Genomic DNA, 20,654 nt, shown 5'->3' on the forward strand with positions numbered 1-20,654 from the left:
CCTGCAACTTTCCATACCTTACATTTGAATGTTTTGATTTTTGAATGGCCACTTTTAAGACTAGTACAGGCAACCGTTCCAAGTATTTCAGAATGAGTTGTGTAGATGCTGGTATCAATACCTGGTATCAGTGTATGCATATCCCTATTTTTTTTTTTAAACTAACAACATTGTTTATTGGCCTTTACTTACTTATTTTATTTTACAAATAATCTTGTCTCTTTCCTATCTCATGCACTCAACGGGTCTCATCCCTCGCCTAATTGTTAAATGTTTACTATGAAAATCTCAGGATAAGTCATAAAGAAAACAGAAAAAACAAAATCCAAATAATTAGACAATATGTCTATTTTTAATGTAAAATATTCAGCAAAACAAAAAAATGTAGGACTTGTGATTTGTATGCCAATGTGAAAGTTCAAATACATATAATTACTATGTTAATTTTCAACATTTCAGGTGAGTTGATTAACCTGATTTTTGGTGCGGCTTTCTCTGTCTCGGATGTACTGAGTGACGATTCTCTCCATCTCTTCCCTCAGCATTGGATACTGGGCCAGCTACAAGCACAGAGAACAGTGGGTCGGATGCAAGTGCTAGCGCTTGTCACACACACTTTGTTCACGCAACCACTTACACAAAGCAAACATAAAAACAAAGCACAAAAAACAGGTGTCCTGGGTTTAGAAACTGTTTTGTTTTTAATCAAAGATTAGGCACTCGTCGACTTTTCAAATGACTTAAAAAAATCAATATTAAAAAATACAAAATAAGAGGCCGACAGAGGAATAGCACAAAGTCTGTGATACTGCCAAACAAATTCAGAATCATCACAATTTCTGGCAGAGGAGAGTCTCTTTCCCAGCACACTGAGGGGCTTTTTCCATGAGCTCATTGCAAAGCCACAACACACACGCACACACACTGGCAGATTCCCACTGGGATACACATAGTAAAGAAAAAGGGGAAAATGATTTTTGTATTATCATTTTTTTAATTGCATGAGTCAATGCATCTTGAGTTAAGTTGAATGTGACTAATCACTCATCATTTTCACTTCCCATGTTCTGGCTTTGTCATTCAGATGCTCACAATATGTGAATATTTGTGGGATTTTATAGCAGGAAAACAAAACAAAACTTTAAAGCATGTTGATCACTCATATATATATATATATTAGTTTTTTATATAATTTTTTTTTTAACTTCTTGATTTTTTCATTTGAATGATGTAAATTAGGTAGCCTTAAAAGAATACATGTGCAACCAATGGACCTGTTCTGATAATAGCTTACCAGGGATGTGAGTAGGAAACTAAAATGGAAAGATTTATAGAAATGGTGTTGTATTGGTACTATCTTTTATAACCGGCGAGATTAATCATTACACGTATTTTCACACCCATAATCCATGCTTCATAACTCTGAATATGTCAAAAAACACATGGGCAGTTCAAAAAATAACTCACCAGTGGGTCATTGTTATTTTCTAGGAGATTTGAAAATGTCAAAAGTAGAAATGATTTGGATAAATTGTAGAACTCATTAATTAACTAACATCAATAATTAACAGTGTCTTCACATACATAATGAATTTTTATTTTTAGCTCTGAATAGTTTTTTTTAAACTTAGCCTATCAATAATATAAATAATTTTTGAGGGGGAGGAACATAATTTTGTGGTTGACTGAGTCTATTTTAGACACATGATAATATCGTGTAATAAAATATCAGTAACATAGTAACAGCATAATTATAAGATGACAAAAGTTGTTATTTCAGAAATTGATTTCAAACTGGTAGCCCATTGCACTATTCAGCTTCAAAAATGTTAGCGGTCGAAATATGGACCGTTTTGTTAGGCCTTGGGGGAGGTCATAAGTCAGCTGTGTGCCAACCAAATAACTTACATTTCTAAAATGGAATAAAAAACAAGATGGTATTTAAAGTAATTAATCATGTCTGCCATTTATGTTTATTCATCAAATTTATTTTTGTTAAAGTAACTTCACTGAGCAAATGTCAACCTGAAAAATTTTCTCTTTAACTATTGTGTATTTTGCGAATTCACAAGATGCATTGCAGCATGGGGGGAGGGAGATTATTTTGTGTCAAAGTGCAGAAAACATTTGTTTTACTGTCACGAGCAAGGCCACATGCAGGAATACTACGCCAAAAGAAAAAGGGGAAGACCATGGGGCATTTGGGGAGATGATTTCAAACTGACCCCTTTTTGGATTTTCCCAGAGCACTATATATCATAATACAGTCTATCATTAAACACATTCAATCTCTGCAAGTGGAAATCAAGATAAGAGTGGGAAATCCAAAGGAGGTTGTGTTCTCGATTGGGTAGGAGGACAGGATAGAAGGCAAATAAAAACAGGTGAACAAAAAAAGATGGTTGGAAGGTGAAAGTTAGTCAATAAGTGCATAGATTCACGCCACAGTAAGTTAGTTCAAGAATAAATGCAGATGAACACTGACAAAAGAGATATGGCATGATGAGGTAAGAAATGGGATATAATGAATTACCATGCAGATTAGGTGAAAAAAAGTACTAAGCTCTATAAAAAGAAGGCCAACACTTGCGTTTAAAACAAACGGGAAAAAGAGCAAGTGCGTATTAAAACGGATACATGGGTAAAGTTTTGAGTGAGGAAAGACTGATCACAGCTGGCAGCATATATATTACCCTATAAAACAGAACAAAAAAAACTCAAAAAATAAGGTTTAGCAGGCTTTTAAATGTTAGATTTTTAAATTTTAAAAGGTAATTGACACCAAAACAAAAATTGTTTTGATATATGCATAGCTATGAATATAACCATAATTATTTTCATCCCATTATTTATGTAGTGTTCAATTAATGATAATAATAAATTCAATTATTAAAATATTCAAAAGTCTATAAATCCAAACCAATAATGATAAGAAGGAAACAAGAATATTGAAAATAAAATAAATAACTAAAGCCAAATTCTAAAAGTAAACTATGAATATCTTATTGTTTAATTCATCGAGTTAGGTTAAAGCCCCAGTGTATAATATTTGACTAGATGACACTGTATTGTCTAGTGCGAACAAAAACCAGTGCCACAGAGCACAGTGTAGCAGCAAGTTGCGAGACAAACATGGCAGCGACCTTAGGTAGGGATTCCACCATGTAAAATAAATACAAACTTCTCAACATAAAAATTTCTTTATAAAAATTAACAGTGGTATGATAATTCCTGTAGTCAAATCTTTTTAATAAAAAAACATTAGGAGGCCCTAAATATTACACACTATTCCTTTAAGGATGATCATAAAATATAAAATATCAGTAATTTTATTCATGAGCATTTGGAATATGCATTTATCTGTTAAATGTTTTTCACACAAATTATTGACCAATCAAACGTTTTTTAATTGTCTTGCTCTCTAAAGAAATGCCGTCAATGACAACATACCTTGTAATTATGATTTTGTGTGAGAAGATTTTTAGTCAGCGGGAATTAAAAAGTTATCGGTTGTAAAATGACAACAAAAAAATAGCATGTTCTAAAGACAAAATTATACAAGAGCAAATAGGTATGTGGAAGTATTATAACCCTTTCAGGAAACAAACATCTATGAACACTCAAAGCCTTACACGATAGCTTTCTGTATTATTTATTCATGTATTTACAGCCCAGCCATCGGTCTGACCCCACCTGCTCACTTTACAATAATAATTTTCTTTTCTTTTTTTTTCTTCTTTTTTTTTACCTTTTGACTACACTTTTGTATGGTGAAGGTGAGCTCGCTCACAACCATGTCTATACACTTCAGTGTGGGCTCCTTCAGTTTTTGGATCTGCTTTTTCACTATTGCCTCAAAAGCCAGGTCAGGGGTGAACAGACCCGTCCTGTAAGGAGGTAGGCAGGCGGCGCGGGAGACAACATTGAGGAAAAATAAATAAATTAAAAGAAAAAAAATTAAAAAAAGAAAAAAAATAGGTGGGAAAGTATTTGGAGAAGCAAATGAAGGAGGAGGGAAGAGAGTAGAAACAGAATGGATGAGAGACGACACATTATAAAAAGACAAGAGATGAGCGGGAAGATAAAACAGCACAGAAGTAAGAAATGAAAGTGAGACATGTGCTGTATTTTTTTCTTTTTATCCACTCTCCTTGGGATGAGATGGGGAAATAAGCGAAACCACAGCCGTGCAAACCTCCCCTCCTGCCCCTCAGCTCTCTTTGCTCTGTATCCCAAAAATAACATAGAGCATCCCAGTAGAGAGCTCCAGGTTGTTCTTGGAAGGCTGCTGTCACAGCGGAGGTGAAATTTGGCCATGCGTGGATTTTTTCAAATGTTTTTTTACGACCATCATGGTTCTTAAATGCTGCAGGTGCATGGCTGCGGTCTCGCACAGACGCAAGTCTGGACGCTGAGGTCATCAAATATGGCTGCCAGAGAGAAGTAGTGGACATTTTCTCTATAGCTATGGTACAATTTGACAAAAATTACACGATACAGTGCCTTACAAAAGTATTGCCCCCCCCTAAGAACGATCTTCCCAGTCCCTACTGAAGAAAAGCAACCCCATGCTGCCACCACCATGTTTGACAGTGCAGATTATGTTTTTAATTGGATCTGCAGTGTTACTCTAATGCCAAATTAAAAACTTTGCAATCAGCCTAAAAAAAGTTTAATTTTGCTCTCATCAGACCAGAGCACCTTAATCCACATGTTATCTGTGCCTCCCATCTGGCTTCTGGCAAACGCCAAACAGGCCCTTTTATGGTATCATTTTAGAAAAGGCTTACTTCTTTCCACTCTTTCAAAAAGGGCAGATTTATGCAGAGAAAGACTAATAAGTGTCTTATGCACATAATGTCCCACCTCAGCTGTGTATGCCTGCAGGTCATCAAATGCTATTATAGGCCTCTGTGTTGCTTCTCCGGTTAGTTATATACTTGTTTGGGTCGAAAGTTTAGGGACATCCAGGTCTTGGTCGGTTTGCAATAAAACAATGGTAGCCATATTTTCCTAACACCTCAGCCTCCATCCTTTTTATTATTATTTTTATCAATCCCCGTCAGAACAATTCTACCACGGGCCAGCCTGTACGACAGAATGCAACAGCAGAAGACAAGGCAGGTGTACCACAGCCCACCCCAAGCCCCAAACTGTCCAGAAACAAGCCAAGGAGGCTGGAGCGAGCAGCAATTTTGGGTAGGGAGAGTGTGCAACAGCGGCGGGTCATTGCGGACGAGGAATTCCAGAACACACATCATTTAAACAAAACAAACATAAAAAATGCTAGCCACCATTTCCTTCTTTTGTTTACCTTTTTGGTACACTGTCTAACCGTATTGACTAGCTCAGACATGACCATATCCACACATTTGGTGCAAGGCTCTTTAATCTTCCCAATCTGCCTTTTCACAATGGTCTCAAAGGCCATGTCCGGGGTGAAGAGACCAGTTCTGCTCAACAGAACCAGCCACGCAGAAAAGAAAGAAAAGTTGGACGAGAGAGAAAGGTGTTAGTTGTGAAGAAAGTGACCCCTGCCTACAAAAAGTCAATATATACAAAGCATAGAGGACAAGAAAGGACTCACTGCACTTTTCTTATTTACTGAAGACAAAATGTGATTACGGTTAATGATGTTCAAGGACAAAATGTTTCATGGAGACAGAAGGGAAGACAAACAAGTTCAAAGTGTAAAGGTTCACAAAACAAGCGCACCCAACCAATCGAGCTATGAGCAAAGTAACCTCCTGGGCAGTTATTAAAGTGTTTCGTTGCAAAGGTGTCTGTCATGGTTAGAAACTTGACTGGGACCTAGTCCAGGTGTACCCTGACCAAGATATGTGTCTACCATGGAGTTCCAGGTCTAATCTTTTTTTAAACGATGCTCACTACATTGTTAACAATACAATAAAATATGTACTTGTGTGTTGTTTATCAGTATTCCTATGCTGTTTTTTAAGAAAATACAGAGATCCTTTTAGGTTCCGTACACATTTTGGATTCTAAATATGGTGAGTTACATACAGCAGACCCATAGTGATACCTGGCCATTCTACAAATGTTAGATACTAGTGAAAGTGGCTAAAAGCTATTTAATGAGATCTGTTTTTTTGTGGTGGAATAAAATCAGTAAATGTACATGATTATTTTAACTTAATTTTGCTCATGTGAATGATTTTTTTTCTTATTAATCCATACTTTTAACTTGCTTTGCAAAAGAAAAAAATATAAATACTTGCTAAGTGCAATATTATTTAATATGTCAAGTGGCAGATATTTCTGCACACTCTATTTCATCTCATTCAAGTAGTGTCAAAGTTAAAGCTTCAACTTTAGTTGAAGCCATAGAGCTGCTTTAAAAAAAACTCTGAAGATGAACTAATTATATTAATACAAACATTAAATCAATTATAAATTAGAAATTCCCAATATGCATGACAAGTAAGATTGTACGCCAGTAGACAGTTGAAAAGGTATTTCATTTAAACGTTAATCTTTTTAAAAGAGCACTATTTGCGGTGTACGGAGGTGCACATAACTATTATTTGCTATTGTTTTTAAGAAGTAATTGTATGTGTAAAAAGTGGCTTGGGTACATTATTTTAGGTAGCAGTAACTACTCAAAAGTTGAGTAGTTGTACTAGTATGACTTAAATGGAAGCCACATCACATGTCTAATTTACACAGCCAAAAACTGACAAAGTATAAGCCTAACACAACTTTTAGCATGGTCAGAAATTGCAGGTGAAATATTTAATACCCCTGCTTAATTAATTGATGTAGACCATGCCCAGCGAATTAGGTTGAGAATAAAAACGTCAGAGTCACTTAAAAGTTAGCTTCATGATAGCAGATTGATGTAACGGAGGTGACCGAGCTAATGGAGTCAAGCAAAGGATGAGGGAGACAGAGGGTGTACTTCTCATTTGATGTAGAGGTGAGTGGAAGGACAAACGTGCCTGATGCCGTGGATGTTCTTGATGGCGTAGCTGATTTCCTTGCGGAGCTCCTTTTCATCGAACTCCATCTAAGGGGTAAAAAAACCTGTGTCACGACACTTCGGAATTTGACATGGGCGGGGAACAGGACCCAAAAATAAAAGAACGAACCTTGACCAGTTCGAAGGGGAAACGCTCGTGGAAGATGCGATTGATCTTGGCACCGCCAGAGAGCTCGGCTGTGTCGATCTGGTCTCCGGAACCTTCAATGCACTTTTCAAAGTCCACCGAAAACTGTTGCACCATCCTGCACGCAACCATTGTGCCTTTATGACAAGACTAAGAACATTTTACATGTTTGTCTATTGACAGAAAAGCCAAAACAACACTGTAGATGCAAGTCGTTCATCCAGATTTAATTATTTATTCATCATCATTCAGGGTGCCTTTAGAAAGTAACCCCCCTAAATCTCAGCTCCACTCCGACGATTGTCTTAGTCTTCTAAGATTACAAGTTGCTAATTGGAGAAGCAGCTGTTGAAATGGGCAAAAGGAATGCCCATTTGATAAAAATTTTGAGAAGCTTTTCCATCATGATAAGTAATGTGTTGTTTTTCGCCATCTGAGGTTTTAAACTTAAAAAAAAAAAAAAAAAAAGAAAAGACAATCGGTCAAGTGCTCCTAACTGGCACAACATATTTTTGGTAGGTGGATGTTAAAATAAATAAATAATAACAAACAAAGTTAAAAATGTATTACATTAATCCCTTGCCATAACACGGTTTACTGTGTACGGTTTTCCATTGTTCATTGTGTTCTGCATTCTGATTGGCCAATTATTATTTGACCAAAGGGTTTGTTCTTATGATAATAATAAATGTAATTGTATAGTAATTGTAAAAAAATAACCATGTTTTTACTTCACAAATTTCACCAATCACGTTTTTTTATTTTGATGGAATGTAACCCCTGCGATAAACGAGGTATTACTTTATCCCTAAAAAAAAGTATGACTTTCCAGTGTCTGTTTTCTTTGATTTTTTTTTTTTTTTTTGAAGTTTGGAACAATATTTGTATTGCTACAAATATACTGTGTATTTAAAAAGCAACAAATATTTATAACTGACATACTACTTGTATTAAACATCATCATTAAATGTCCTCCTCAGGAGTTAATCCCTAGCCTAACCAATATTAATTCTTCATTTACAATTAAAAGGTTTGGTTAAAAATCTAATACCCCCTTGAATGGCTTTACATACTCTCATTTGAGTATCACTGATCAACATATTCTGATTTGTCTTTCCTTTGTTTAATGTTTGAGGTTCATGGTGGCAATGACTCACTGAAGCAGAGCCTTTGTCTTTCGGGACGGATCATCGGGCCTAAAGTTCTTGTACTCCTCCACCTCTTTCTCGATAGAGAGGAGCTGGCTTTGCAATTTAGCCCGCAGAGCCGGCAGTGTGTCCCGGATGTGGTTGGTGAGTTGCTGCACGGTTTGAAAAGTAAAAATAAGAAGATAGTTGGCTGTGTTATAATATTGACCCTCCTCCCAACCTGGTTAAGGATTTTTTGCAGGTACGCAGTGCCCATGCGGTCAGCCAGGTGCCTGTAGGCGGGGTGAGAGAGAAAGAACTTCCTCTCGGCGGCCAAGGCCGCGGTGATGTCTTTCCTTCCATCGATGTCCTTTTGGCTCCGGTTGACCACGCCGATGTAGCCTTGAAACAACAGACAAAAATCCCCAAGGGGGCTTTGCTGAGGCTGCTTATGCAAAGGCCAGACTTTTTTTTCCAATTGGCTTCTGAAAAATGTGCTCCATCAAATTTAGTCGAGCACAGCCACGTGGTGAAAGTAAACAATATGTTACAGAGGAAATGGATGGAGCATATTTTTATATGTTGAAAAAAATAAAAGAAAGTCAGACATATGTGTATAATTTTGTGGGCCTGCCAAGGAATCGTAAGAATAGACATAAAGCATGACGCAGCGGCCAAGTGAGTTTAGGTCAAGCGGATCCAGTTTCACTTCCGCCTGATTTCCCTCAAACGTCCTCACTATTAAAATATGCTTCATGCTTTGCTGCTAATGCACCCGGCAGCCTTGTAAACACAACTAGCTACACAAGGGAAATGTGGAGTGGGGGCTAGACATAGAAATAACACAGACTATGGAAAATATTAAATGCGTGGGTTCGAACCAAAGTGCAAGAGGAAAGGAAAGTGCAGAATCGGCATTTTTGCTAAACCACTTTTTTATTACAGCATCACCCTCTTTCTTTTCTTTCTTTTTTACTTTTCAGTGTTGCTGCAGTGTTTGGAGCTAAACTCTCATTACCACAGGAGGGAACCAGTGAGCAGTTGGCTCTGAAATTGTGTGTGTATGTTTTATGTACCTCTTCTGAGCGGAAGCAGCTTATTTTCCAGAATGTCCTTGGCATCCGTGCCCTCGTCCATGAGATCCAGTTTGGTAATGACGCCAATGGTCCTCATACCTACAACACACATACACGCATACTCAGTCTAGAGTAGTACCTATTTATATGAGCACCTCTAAACATAAGAATTTCAATATACGAGATTTTTTTTTTTGTAAGAAAAATATTGCGCAGCATATGACGGAAAATCCAGGTCACGACCATTCCCAGAGGCCTCCACTAGAGACCCCTCGAGACCGCTCACCGCCAGCATCTGCATTCCAGTTTGCACATTCAAACTACTACAGGCAAAAAATAGAAAGATACAGATACATTTTACTGTTAAGATGTATGTGTATGTTAATTTAAAGTTACAGCAACTTTTATTTTAAATGTATAGTAAGTGATTATGTATCATAAACAGTGTATTGATCTCATACCTGTCAATCTCAGCGAATTGCTTCCCCTATTAATGCTTCCAATTCCCCTTAAAAAGCGATAATAAACTGTACAAACATGACGTGGCACCTATTCACAGGAGGAAGGACTATGTAGAATACTGTACCGTGGAAATATTAGCAATCTACGATGTTGTTGTCATCTGTTGCCAGTGACCGAGACAATCTGTATTAGAGCCAAAATGGGCAAGACAAGATCATCCATCCTCAGTAGGGTGTCGGGGGTGCTGGAGCCCATCCAAGCCATCTTCAGTGGGAAGAGGACACCCTGAACTGGTTGCCAGCCAGGTGCAGGGCACACAGAGACAGACAACTCACTTGCTCATTTGCACCTAGGGACAATTTGAACCGGCCAATTCACCTGACATGCATGTTTTTTGAACATGGGAGGAAACCGGAGTGCCCGGAGGAAACCCAGGCAAGCACGGGGAGAACATATAAACTCCACACAGGAATACGGGTAAGTAGATTTGATCCCATGACCTCAGAACTGTGCCGCGGACGAGCTAACCACTCATCCGCCGTGCCGCTCCAAGACCAGATCAGTATCTTTTTTAAATTATACCCGTATTTAAATTGTTGTACGGTGTGCATAACTTGAAATAATCAAAAATACATTAAATACGAGGAAAACAAATCGTTGAAAGGTAACTGCCCCCCGCCACCTCACCACGTGCAAACCTTCGTTACAGCGACTGCCTCCAAGGTAAGCGATACTCATAAAATCACATTTAATTTCATTAATTTCATCTTATCATTCTTATTACTGTATTTTCTTAGTGTTAATTACTATTTGAATTTGTTTTTAGTAATCAGAAAGATGAGTTTTGTAGGTAATTAAGGTTCATTCATTTAAGATGCTTTTGGAAAGACGAGAATGGAAAAATGTTTCATATCGGAGAAATTCGCAAGTTGCACAAGCAATTTGAGCTACGTGCATGATCCTACAATGAGTTAGGGTCGTACAAAGTGGTACCACAGTATACTAATATCTAAGTACAGATACATCTAATGCCGTGTGTTTAAGCGCATTCTCACCCTGAGGGTCGACCTCCTTGGCAATCTTCAAAGCGTCCGAGTTGGCCAGATCCGAGTTAGCCGGCGAAACAGCGAGCATCAGGCAGTTATCCTTGGTGACAAACTGCATCAGCATTTCACGGATCTGCGCCTCAATGTCGGCCGGCTGGTCGCCCACGGGCACTTTGGTCATACCAGGCAGGTCCACCAGTGTCAGGTTAAGTACTGCCGATGGAGAATATAGATTGAAGCATTCCATTCAGATTCAAGCCAACCTAAGAGGGCCACACCATGAGGGGAATAAACTCGGAGGTTGATAGGAACGGGGGAGATGCCCTTGTTGGCGCCCGTCATGCGGTCAGTCTCGCCTTCGATCTCCTGACGAACCTCGTCAAAGTCCGTAAACTTTTTTCCTTTGCAGTGGAGGAATTCGGCGTACTCTAAAAGACGCAGAAAACAAAGTATGTCAGAAGGGGGGAAATCATTTATTTAAAAGCTACTAGCGTGATACTTTACTTTATTTAAACTGCAATATAAAGAGATCACCAATATCCGGTGTATTTGTTTGTTTTTTAAAAGTAACCCAAGGTCAGTTTAGAATTAGTGGTGTGTGAGTACCGATACTTCGTTTTCGGTGCCAAAAACAGCCTTTATAAGGTTTTGGCACATCTTATGGTGGCAGATACAGATAACGGCTGCCCTCTAGTAACAATCATGAACCCAAAATTAGAGAAATAATGAATTGCAATTCATTAAATGCAATGGCAGAGGAAAATGGGATTTTAAGGAGGTTTATTTTAAAATATCAACCACATTTTACTGAGCTAAAGTAAAATTACATACTAGTGTTATTGGTAAGTGGTACCAATTACTACTCAAAATTGAGTGCTAGGTTCACTTTGATATCCAACATCCCTATTTGGAATCAAATAAAAAATATCCAAAATATATTTGTCTTTGAAAATTGTTTAAAAAAGTAATTAGCATCTTTGCTAGCTGTGCACTGTACAATATTCTAAAAGCATACATTTGTTGTAGATGTTGCAGGCCACTGAAAATGGTCAGTGGGCCAGAAACGACACAGACGCCTTAAATTGTGCACCTCTGTGCTAACAATGTTACTTTAAACCACAATATTATTTATCCTCACCTGTGGGAGAGTTCATCAGCTGCAGAACTAAAGGACGGCGGGTCACGATGCCAGAACCTCGTGGGAGGAAATCCCTATGGCAGAAGATGGTAAATTTAAATTGGAAATAATTGTTTTATATCATTGGAAAAGTTATGAATATAATATAGTTTAATTGTTGTGTTATTGAGGCAACAAACATTTTGCTTGTTAACTTGCAAAATTATTCAGTGATGCCGGAAAACTTGATTTTAATGCCAACGTGTGTTTATCTGCTGCAATTTTTCTGCAGGCGTTCATCTATTATGTAACAGCAACACAAACTCTTCGTGAGTGTGTAAAAATGTGTGTACCTGCACCAGCTGACAAGACAGTTCAAATGCATTTAAGTGCTGCATCTTTATGTGTTGTTGTTTTTCTTTTGTCTCGCATCAATATGCTTCTTGTGCTTTCATACTCATTAAAATGTGCAGTAGTCCCTTATGACTTGGCAGTGTGCATATAAACAGCAGATGATTTGTAGTAGCTGGGGGTGGAAACAATATTCATTTTGTTTCGATTCAATTGTCGACCTGTGAATCCAAATTGTATCGGTTTGTGGGCCTCTGATTAAAAATAGACGTATTACCTCTTAGTTGGCTGCTATAGTTAAAAAAAATATATAAATGAACTAGGAAAAAAGGTGTTTACCGTATATTTTAGTGATAATACAAAGGAACAATGCGTCGGAAGCTGATACTTTCCAAAAAAAAAAAAAAACGGAAAAGCCTAAATAAATGATTTATGTTGTCTTTGTATTTTGTTGATATGAACAATAGCCATACCACTTATTAAGTGTCGATGCGAGCCTTTCTTTTAAGATAACAATACTCTCCAATACTGGTACGAGCTTCTTTCTAGTGGCCATTTAACAAAAATGAAACTAAAATTAAAGACATGGTGAATTGCATTTATATCATTACAATAATGAATAAAATATGTTGGGACATAAACGGATATGTTTAAAAAATATTAGCTGTACAACCTTTTTTACACCATCCCCTAATCTAAAACATACATGAAAACAAGGAAAACGTCAAAACCTCCGCATGAGGAAATTAAGGAAACTTGAGAAGAGACCCCCTTCCAGGATGACCAGGCTGCAATGGATGTTGCAAGGTCATCAACAAACAATACACAGACCTCATAAATATTAAATAAAGGCCACTCATAAGTTAGAGAATGAACATGTGTCTATCGATGTCTCCTTAGGAAATGAGTATTAGAAACTGTATCAGTCTAAAAAAAATGTATTTCTGCACCCAACAATAAATCAAGCAACGTGTTTTCTTTTAATATTACTTATATTTTACTTTATAGGTAACATCCGACTCACAACCTTCTCAACTTTGGTCAATCCATGGCCATCAAATGCTCATATTTTAAATTTAATGTTTGGCACCGCAGCACCTAGCAGCCTGGTAACACAGACGACAATTTTGGCAGCCAGCAGGCACAGCTACAGGTATCAACCACTACACTCAGTAACTAAAACCCGTTTTAGCAGCAGATGGCGCCAGTGTAATAGAATAATGACCACTTGGTCAGAATCAACGCTGGGCGTATGTCGGATTTTACCCGTACTCAGGGGGAAAAAAATAGTAAGGCAAAAATATTAATGTTATGTTGGAGTCGGAAGATCCACTTTTTCTACCATGAGCTCAACCTAAAAATGTTGACCCCTTACTCATAAAGATTCCTTTTTTTTTTTTTTTTAAATTTTTTTTGGGTTTGAACAAATTTATTGACACTAAAAACAGAAAACAATCATGACAATCTCAACAGCAATTAAGCACATCCACAATATTATATTCCAATATTACGTTTTTAACAGCAAACACAAAGTGAGGTTTGAACAAACCTTCTCGAAAATCAAACATATTAACAATTTCATTATATAACATCTTTGTTAGTGTCAATAGATCCGTCCAGGCCAAAGTCGATTGTCCTCGGTCTGAACAAATCCACTGACACCAACAGCAGCAAAACACAGCCATCAAGCATATTCACAATTTTTTTATATTTGACAATATGACGTTACGATATGACGTTTTAACATTTTTTCCTGACATTTTCAACATCAATTAAACAATTTCAGAGTTATTTTCTTTTAACAGTAGTTAACCAGCGTGTAAAAGGCAATACTATTGTGCAAGGGCATAGCTCTGCCATCCCACCCTCCCAAGCAGCATTCTTCCAGTCCTCTGTGTGGGTCCTTTCCCTTCTGCGTGGGTCCTCTCCCTTCTGGGTTCCACAACCCAGGCCGTTGCTGCCGGGACTCCCACAGTGTAGCTCCGGCTCCCCCCTCCGGGTGGGTGCAGACGAGTCTTCTTTATGGCTGCGTCCTAGGCCCGCCGCTCGCAGATTGTATGGTATCTGCAGCCATTTGGAGCACAGCCACGGGGGGGATCTGCCTGCACCTCCATACCAGCAGGTTTCTGGAGGTCCAGATGGCGTCCTTGATGGCGGCGAGAGTGAGCCAGTCCCTGGCAAAGTCGTTCCGAGGCCTCCTCGACCGACTCACCCCGTAAAGCACGTACTGTGCATCAGGGACCTCTCCTGCTGGCAAGTCCAGGAACTTTCCTAGTTGTTCGGCCATTGTCCACAAGACCTGGGCAGCGCTGCACTCACAAAAAAGGTGCCTCACCGACTTCAGGGCGCCACAGCCAGGTCGAGGGCACGTCGAAGTCGCTGACATTCCTCGGTGGTGCATTACAGCTCTGACTGGGAGAACTTCATGAGCCACCATCCATGACAAGTCTCGTAGTCTGTTTGGGAGGGCAGGATGATTGACGTTGCTCCAAACCGTTGTGGATTCGCCAAACGCAAGCCCACGCACAGGGCTTACTGTAGCTCTCCCTTGCACAATAGCAATAAGGGCCCTGTGGTTTTGTAAAGTGTGACATTCTTGTGTTTCCAATTTTGCCAGGAGCTGTTCAGGAAATGAATTGGTTACATTTTGATGCCAATATTTACAAATGCAATCCTTTTACAGAGGACAAATAGTCTCAACTGAAGGTCCTTGTTTAATCTCATATGCTTACTTCCCTAGTAGTGCAAGTAAAACTCGTCCCAACTTGAGAGGAGGCTCTTCAAAATGTAAAAAAAAAGGCTCCCAGACACTTAATAGGAAAACTTGAATATGCTTTGCAATGCATCTTGTGATAGTATAAATGTCAAGTTACTGCCTATATGGCAGTGTAAAAGCATATGCTTTTTGTGGCAGCGTAAAAGCATATGCTTTGAGTGCCACGTGCCAAATATAAATCAGCAATACATTCATTTATTATAGCTCTTGTCTCTGACATGGTTAACATGGAGTCCCACCCAATTCAATTTAAGTGAACAGTACCATACACTGCTAATTGGTTGCAGGGAAAGAACAAGTAGTGTATGGAAAGATACCAATTTAAATCTGGATTTACACATATTAGAAAACTAAAGATTTGATATTTGAGGAAACTGAGTAGTCCACTCAATCTATTTCTTAAGGATTTTAAATCTGTTACAGACTTGAAGAAGCATATTGGCGAAGAATGACATGCAATGTGTTCACATCCACAACAGCCTGATATACATATTTGTTGCTGTACAAGGTTGTGTGCATCTGCATTAAATACCCAAAATTGGACTCGCCCACACAGATTAGGACTAGAGCTGGCGCTACACTGTGCAGCATTTATCACATTTTTTTAAGGGATTTTTAAATTTAATTTGTAGCTCTAATATTGCAAATATACACCCAATATTGGGGGGAAATATCTAAATTCCTGCATGGAGAGACAACAAACAGGCAGGTTGCTCTGCAGCGGATGGGCAGATTAATGCTGAGCCAATGCGGGAAGATAGAGAGCGAGATTAAAGTTAATCCTCTGGAGTTCTCTTCCTCTGTACAACATTGCATTGCATACTTTCATATATGTTTCTATATCTAACCAGTGGGGGGCTGTTGGGCACAGTCATATAAAAATGCTGACAAAGCAGCTTTAATCAGTCATCTACAAGCAATTACCGCTGAAAGGCTTGGGATAAAACAAAGCCTGTCTATCACTATGCAACATCTTTCTTCTTAGCCTGAGGTTTTCTTTGAGCTGAACAGAATGAGCCAAGAATGAGTGAAGCAATGCCCTTGGCTGTCAATTGCAACATTACATAATATAACAACACGAAGGCTATGTGGCATGGACGTAACCACCATGACTGGGGGGAAGTGGTGATGGATACTTAAGCTGTTAATATGAGCAACTTCATGAGATAACATGAATAACAGAGACACACGCTGTCATACAAACTTAATTGGATTCCTCGATTATCCTAATTATAGTTTCAATCTTTTGTGTTTATTATTTATGTAGTCCAGACATGATATTTAAAATATTTATTTGACATAATCAATAATGGCACATTGTTGATTTGTCTAATGATGACACACAATACAATAGAAAAGCCATAAAACATGTCATCATAATTTATCAGGATCAGTGCTCAGCATCAGTTTCAAAGAATTACCTGAATGATAGTGGTGAATTTTTATCATTATCACTATAAAGGCAAACACTGCAGCCCTTATATAAGGGATTGATAAAGCACTGGTGCATCTAATGTAATGAACAAAAATGTCTTCTTGCCATTAGGCACATTATCCCCTAAGCTTTCCTTATTGATTGTGCTGACTGGAAGCTGCAGCATTGAGGGCAAAGGCGTTTTACGGACCGGAGCCAGTATAAAACAAGCAAGAGAGGTGTCACCTTACTGCCAAAAAAGGCTTCACAATGCAGCTTAATTTCTGAAGAAAGAAACAGCTTCGTGAGCAAACGTTGAGGCAAGAGCCGATAGCGTAAACGCTCCACAATGAGCCACTATGGAGGAGGGGCGGCGTGTCAAGATGGAAGGATGAGAGGACACGCAATGTCACCCACACACACTGCATCGCAAGCTAGCTTTTTTAGTGGCTCAGGCTGAAAATATTTGCATGCTCATGTCATTATGCTTGACATTTTGTTTTTTCTCGCCCTCAACTCTCATCGAGATTGTAGCTCCCTTGGGTGAAGGCACCATAATTAGGCAGAAGTTGTTGCCATGGCGACGGAAAGGTGCAAGAGACCGGCACACAACAATCACACGGACGATCATGTGCCACAGCGGTTTTTTTCTATTATGTGTTTACACAATGGGATTAAGAAAAAACTGTCAGTGTGATTCAAAGATTCATCAATCTATCAAATGTCTGTAGTGCATTTCCTCATGGGTGTCATTACTTGGTAGTTAAAGCAAGCCAGACAACCCTTTAAACACTCTACAGTGGTGTGTTGTTACTTGTGGAATATCGAATAATTCCTTTTAGCAATAGGCTATGAATTGAATGTTTTGGATGAATTTGCCATTTGGAAAAATTTATAAATTGTGACATTGGGGGTAATGTGAATGGCAAATGGAGTCAGGAATCGAACCTGTAACCTCTCAGTCCCAAAAGTTCAAGGGGGATAATTCAAGACTTAGTTCTGATTAGTAAAAGCTTTGGTAAAATCAGCATAATCCTTGACTGTGTGGTTTATGAGATGTGTTCAAAATAATTACTAAGCACTCTAGGCATAATTAATGGACAATATATTTTTTGCACAAACTATGAATTTCAATTTTACATTAAAATGAATAAATAATAAATTTGAAATCAGTCACTGTTGTCTAACATGCATACAGCGTACTTTCTTGAAACTAAAGTTTAAAATATTGTGATATGTACATCTTATTATCTTTTTATCTAAACAATTTCAAATAAATAATCTATTGAAATCCTAACCATCCAAAATGATCACAAAAAAACAATATTTTATTGTTGTGCCCTATCACCCAGACCTAGTTCTTTTGAAATTTAAAATATTAATGAGAGCTCTACAGCATATATAACCCATTCAGTATGAGCATTTTTTGTACCCTTCCCAAGTCACAGAAAATAAGCAGTGACCAAGGAAGGCCCCTGGGCCAAAGTTAGGGCACCACTGATATAGAGGAACTACAAAGGGGTCAAAAGTATGTTTATATATAAGCTTATAACTAAAGTCATACTCATATGATCAAACATAGTACTGCAGAAACATGGTGTAATACGTTTTGAATCAAAGTTCATTAAGGTGATACAGTTTCGAACAGTAGTGCCTACATTTCCCATAATACAGCAAGTTTGTGTACGTATGTTTACCAAATCATTTACAAGGTAAACACACATCTTCACACAATGCTGCATTATAACATATAAAACAACATCACGTGCACCTGCTAAATTTTAGGATTAGAGTTTGCTACTAGAAAAATGTGCAAAAAAGCTAAGCAGAGAGCATATTTGTGCCTAATGAGATCTTAGACCTTGTTGTTAATCATATAATTTGAAATAATCTCTTCAGGGGTGGATGTATGCCTGTCAATTGGGATTAATTTGAAAATGGTGTGTTGCCGCGTCAACTTGAAGCAAAAGCATTGGGCACAGAAGCTGACCTTGCTTTCAGCAGCTAGCTGTGGTTTATACACATAACACACACCATACTGGTACGCTTGTCCTTAAATAAAGGTGCCTGGGTGTTGTCGCCTGGCCACTGCTGGTTAAGCTTCGTTCATAAGTACACCAGATGGAGGGGCTGAGCTGTAAAGGCTCAAAGCTCAGGTGGACGACTCTCTCTTTCCCCTTCCTCTGTTTTATGCAGACAATGTCATCATACAGCATAATACTGTACCGGTTATTCTGTTTGTATTTTGAAGCCTTTTTAATAACCACAATATGAATCAGTGTGCATGTTTTAGGTTGAGATTAAAATAGCACACAGAGGACAACATTGGGGCCTGGCTGCAAAGATGACATGTGCCAGTGGGGCGGCAGTAGCTCAGGAGGTAGAGCGATCGTTTTAGGATTAAGGGATCCCAGTTCGAATCCCGGCTTGTCCGTGTTACATGCCGAAGTGTCCATGGGTAAGACACTGAACCCCCAATACCCCCAATAAGCAGGTTAGCGCCTTACATGGCTGCACAGATCACGGCCGCTATTGGGAAATGTGAAGCACAATGTAAAGCGCTTTGGGAAGTCATTGACTTGAAAAGCGCTATATAAATGCAGATCATTTCATTTCATTTCATTTCATTTCATTTCATTTCCAGTGTACATTGAATATAAACAGCTAATTATGAGTGGTTGAACACAAAATAAAATGTTTAGGTGGGCCATGTACCGCTCGTGTGCCGTTGGTTGCCAATCCTAGGTTGCAGATAAGCTTGAGAGGGTCTCCAACGTTTAATGCACTGTGCAGCTTTGTAGCAGGTAATGCATTACGGTAAATCCAAAAAGGCATTTTGACAAATGACTTTAAAAATGAGATTGTCCTCGGTTTACAATTTAACAGCACTACAAAATGGAAGAATGACATGGAGGTGTGGAGGCAGATGAGGTGGGGGGATGGGGGTAATATACACGATGCGCTAAATAGAGTAAATATTTTAAATCCACTTACTTGCCCACAAAGTTCTCCAGCACCGAACTCTTCCCTGCACTCTGTCCGCCCACTACGGCAATCTGAGGCAGGTCCAGGTTGGCATTCTGGCCGATGGCGGCAAAGGCATCTTGCATGCGGTTCACCAGGGGGATCAGATCCTCCATGCCCCGGTTCCCCATCGTGGCGTGAAGGACAGTCCTCGACGGATGTACTGGGTTTAATTTATACCGTTAGATTTTTATTAGGAGCCGTGACCGAGCCCTGCGTTGCGTTACCGTCCCTGGTGCGCGTCTCTACCAGCGAGTACCGCAGGAGGGCGGGGGGAATCAGGTCGAGGATGAGTATGAGCTCTCCGTGTATTTCCCGTGAAATACTCCAAGATGCAGTTCTCAAATATTTCCACTTGGGGGCCCTCTGCTCCGCTTGGAGCTTTGTTCTGGAGTCTGAGATAGTAGGCAAACAACATACGTTTGTTGTGTGAATAAAAATGTCCGTTATTTGGTTCTACTATAATTACCAAATTGATTTCAAAGATGGAGCGAACCATACAGGAACCTACGGCATGAGTATAGTTTTTTTTTCTAATCATTAAAATGACAAAATACTACATAGTAAGTACTGGTGATGTGTGATACTGGATATGTGCATTTAATTGAATAGCATTACAGTCAAACATATACTAGAAGAAAAAATAAATCATATTTACCTTGGGTGCTAAGTGACTTGAGACTTGAGTTGGTTGAGTGGAGTAGCGGGTTAATGCACGAGATGAGGAGACAGATACGGTGTATTAAGAAGCAAACTGATTTTAAACTTTATAATATTTGCTTGCTTTAAACAACTCCTTATTGTTGATAATAACCCTGGTCTTTCATTGAGTTTGGCCAGGCAACTGAGCGAGGGTATCGATTCGTGGCCCTCATCTTATTTCTTGATAACTGCAAGCTTTGTTTCCTTGCTTACCATGTTATTGCTTTCATCTATAGCATCACTGCAAGGCTTGGGACCCATAGCTAATAAATACAATACAAAATATACAGTATATTTCCTCACAAATTGTTTACAAAGCACACGAGATTCGGAACTAAAGAAAAAGGAATTGTAGGGAGTAGTTCAGCCATAACTGTATTTTCATGCTGCCATGACGGAAATCAATTTTTTATAATGTCGGCCAATAACCGA

General features: G+C 38.8%; 1 protein-coding gene across 10 annotated transcripts in view; it reads right to left on the reverse strand.

The window, feature by feature from the left end:
• The window catches only part of dnm1a (dynamin 1a), a 78,653-nt gene extending 58,348 nt beyond the window's left edge, over positions 1-20,305 (reverse strand). For 4 of the 10 annotated variants that reach the window (XM_088356074.1, XM_088356072.1, XM_088356070.1 and 1 more), the window contains exons 1-12: positions 20,179-20,301; positions 19,491-19,915; positions 11,977-12,050; positions 11,117-11,266; positions 10,848-11,051; positions 9,331-9,429; positions 8,496-8,656; positions 8,285-8,427; positions 7,110-7,245; positions 6,960-7,027; positions 5,315-5,453; positions 474-560 (exon numbers count right to left, since the gene is read on the reverse strand). In XM_088356074.1, the coding sequence (XP_088212200.1) occupies positions 474-560; positions 5,315-5,453; positions 6,960-7,027; positions 7,110-7,245; positions 8,285-8,427; positions 8,496-8,656; positions 9,331-9,429; positions 10,848-11,051; positions 11,117-11,266; positions 11,977-12,050; positions 19,491-19,651 (1,422 nt within the window). In that variant the 5' untranslated portion in view covers positions 19,652-19,915; positions 20,179-20,301. Of the gene's footprint in view, positions 1-473; positions 561-3,748; positions 3,888-5,314; positions 5,454-6,959; positions 7,028-7,109; positions 7,246-8,284; positions 8,428-8,495; positions 8,657-9,330; positions 9,430-10,847; positions 11,052-11,116; positions 11,267-11,976; positions 12,051-19,490; positions 19,916-20,178 lie in introns of all 10 variants that reach the window. The other 6 variants (XM_088356069.1, XM_088356067.1, XM_088356071.1 and 3 more) reach the window with 3 other exon arrangements.
• Positions 20,306-20,654: the final 349 nt, after the last annotated feature.

Source organism: Urocampus carinirostris, chromosome 16, assembly GCF_059441175.1.
Source record: "Urocampus carinirostris isolate Australia breed hairy pipefish chromosome 16, RoL_Ucar_1.0, whole genome shotgun sequence".
NCBI classification, from domain to species: Eukaryota; Metazoa; Chordata; class Actinopteri; order Syngnathiformes; family Syngnathidae; genus Urocampus; species Urocampus carinirostris.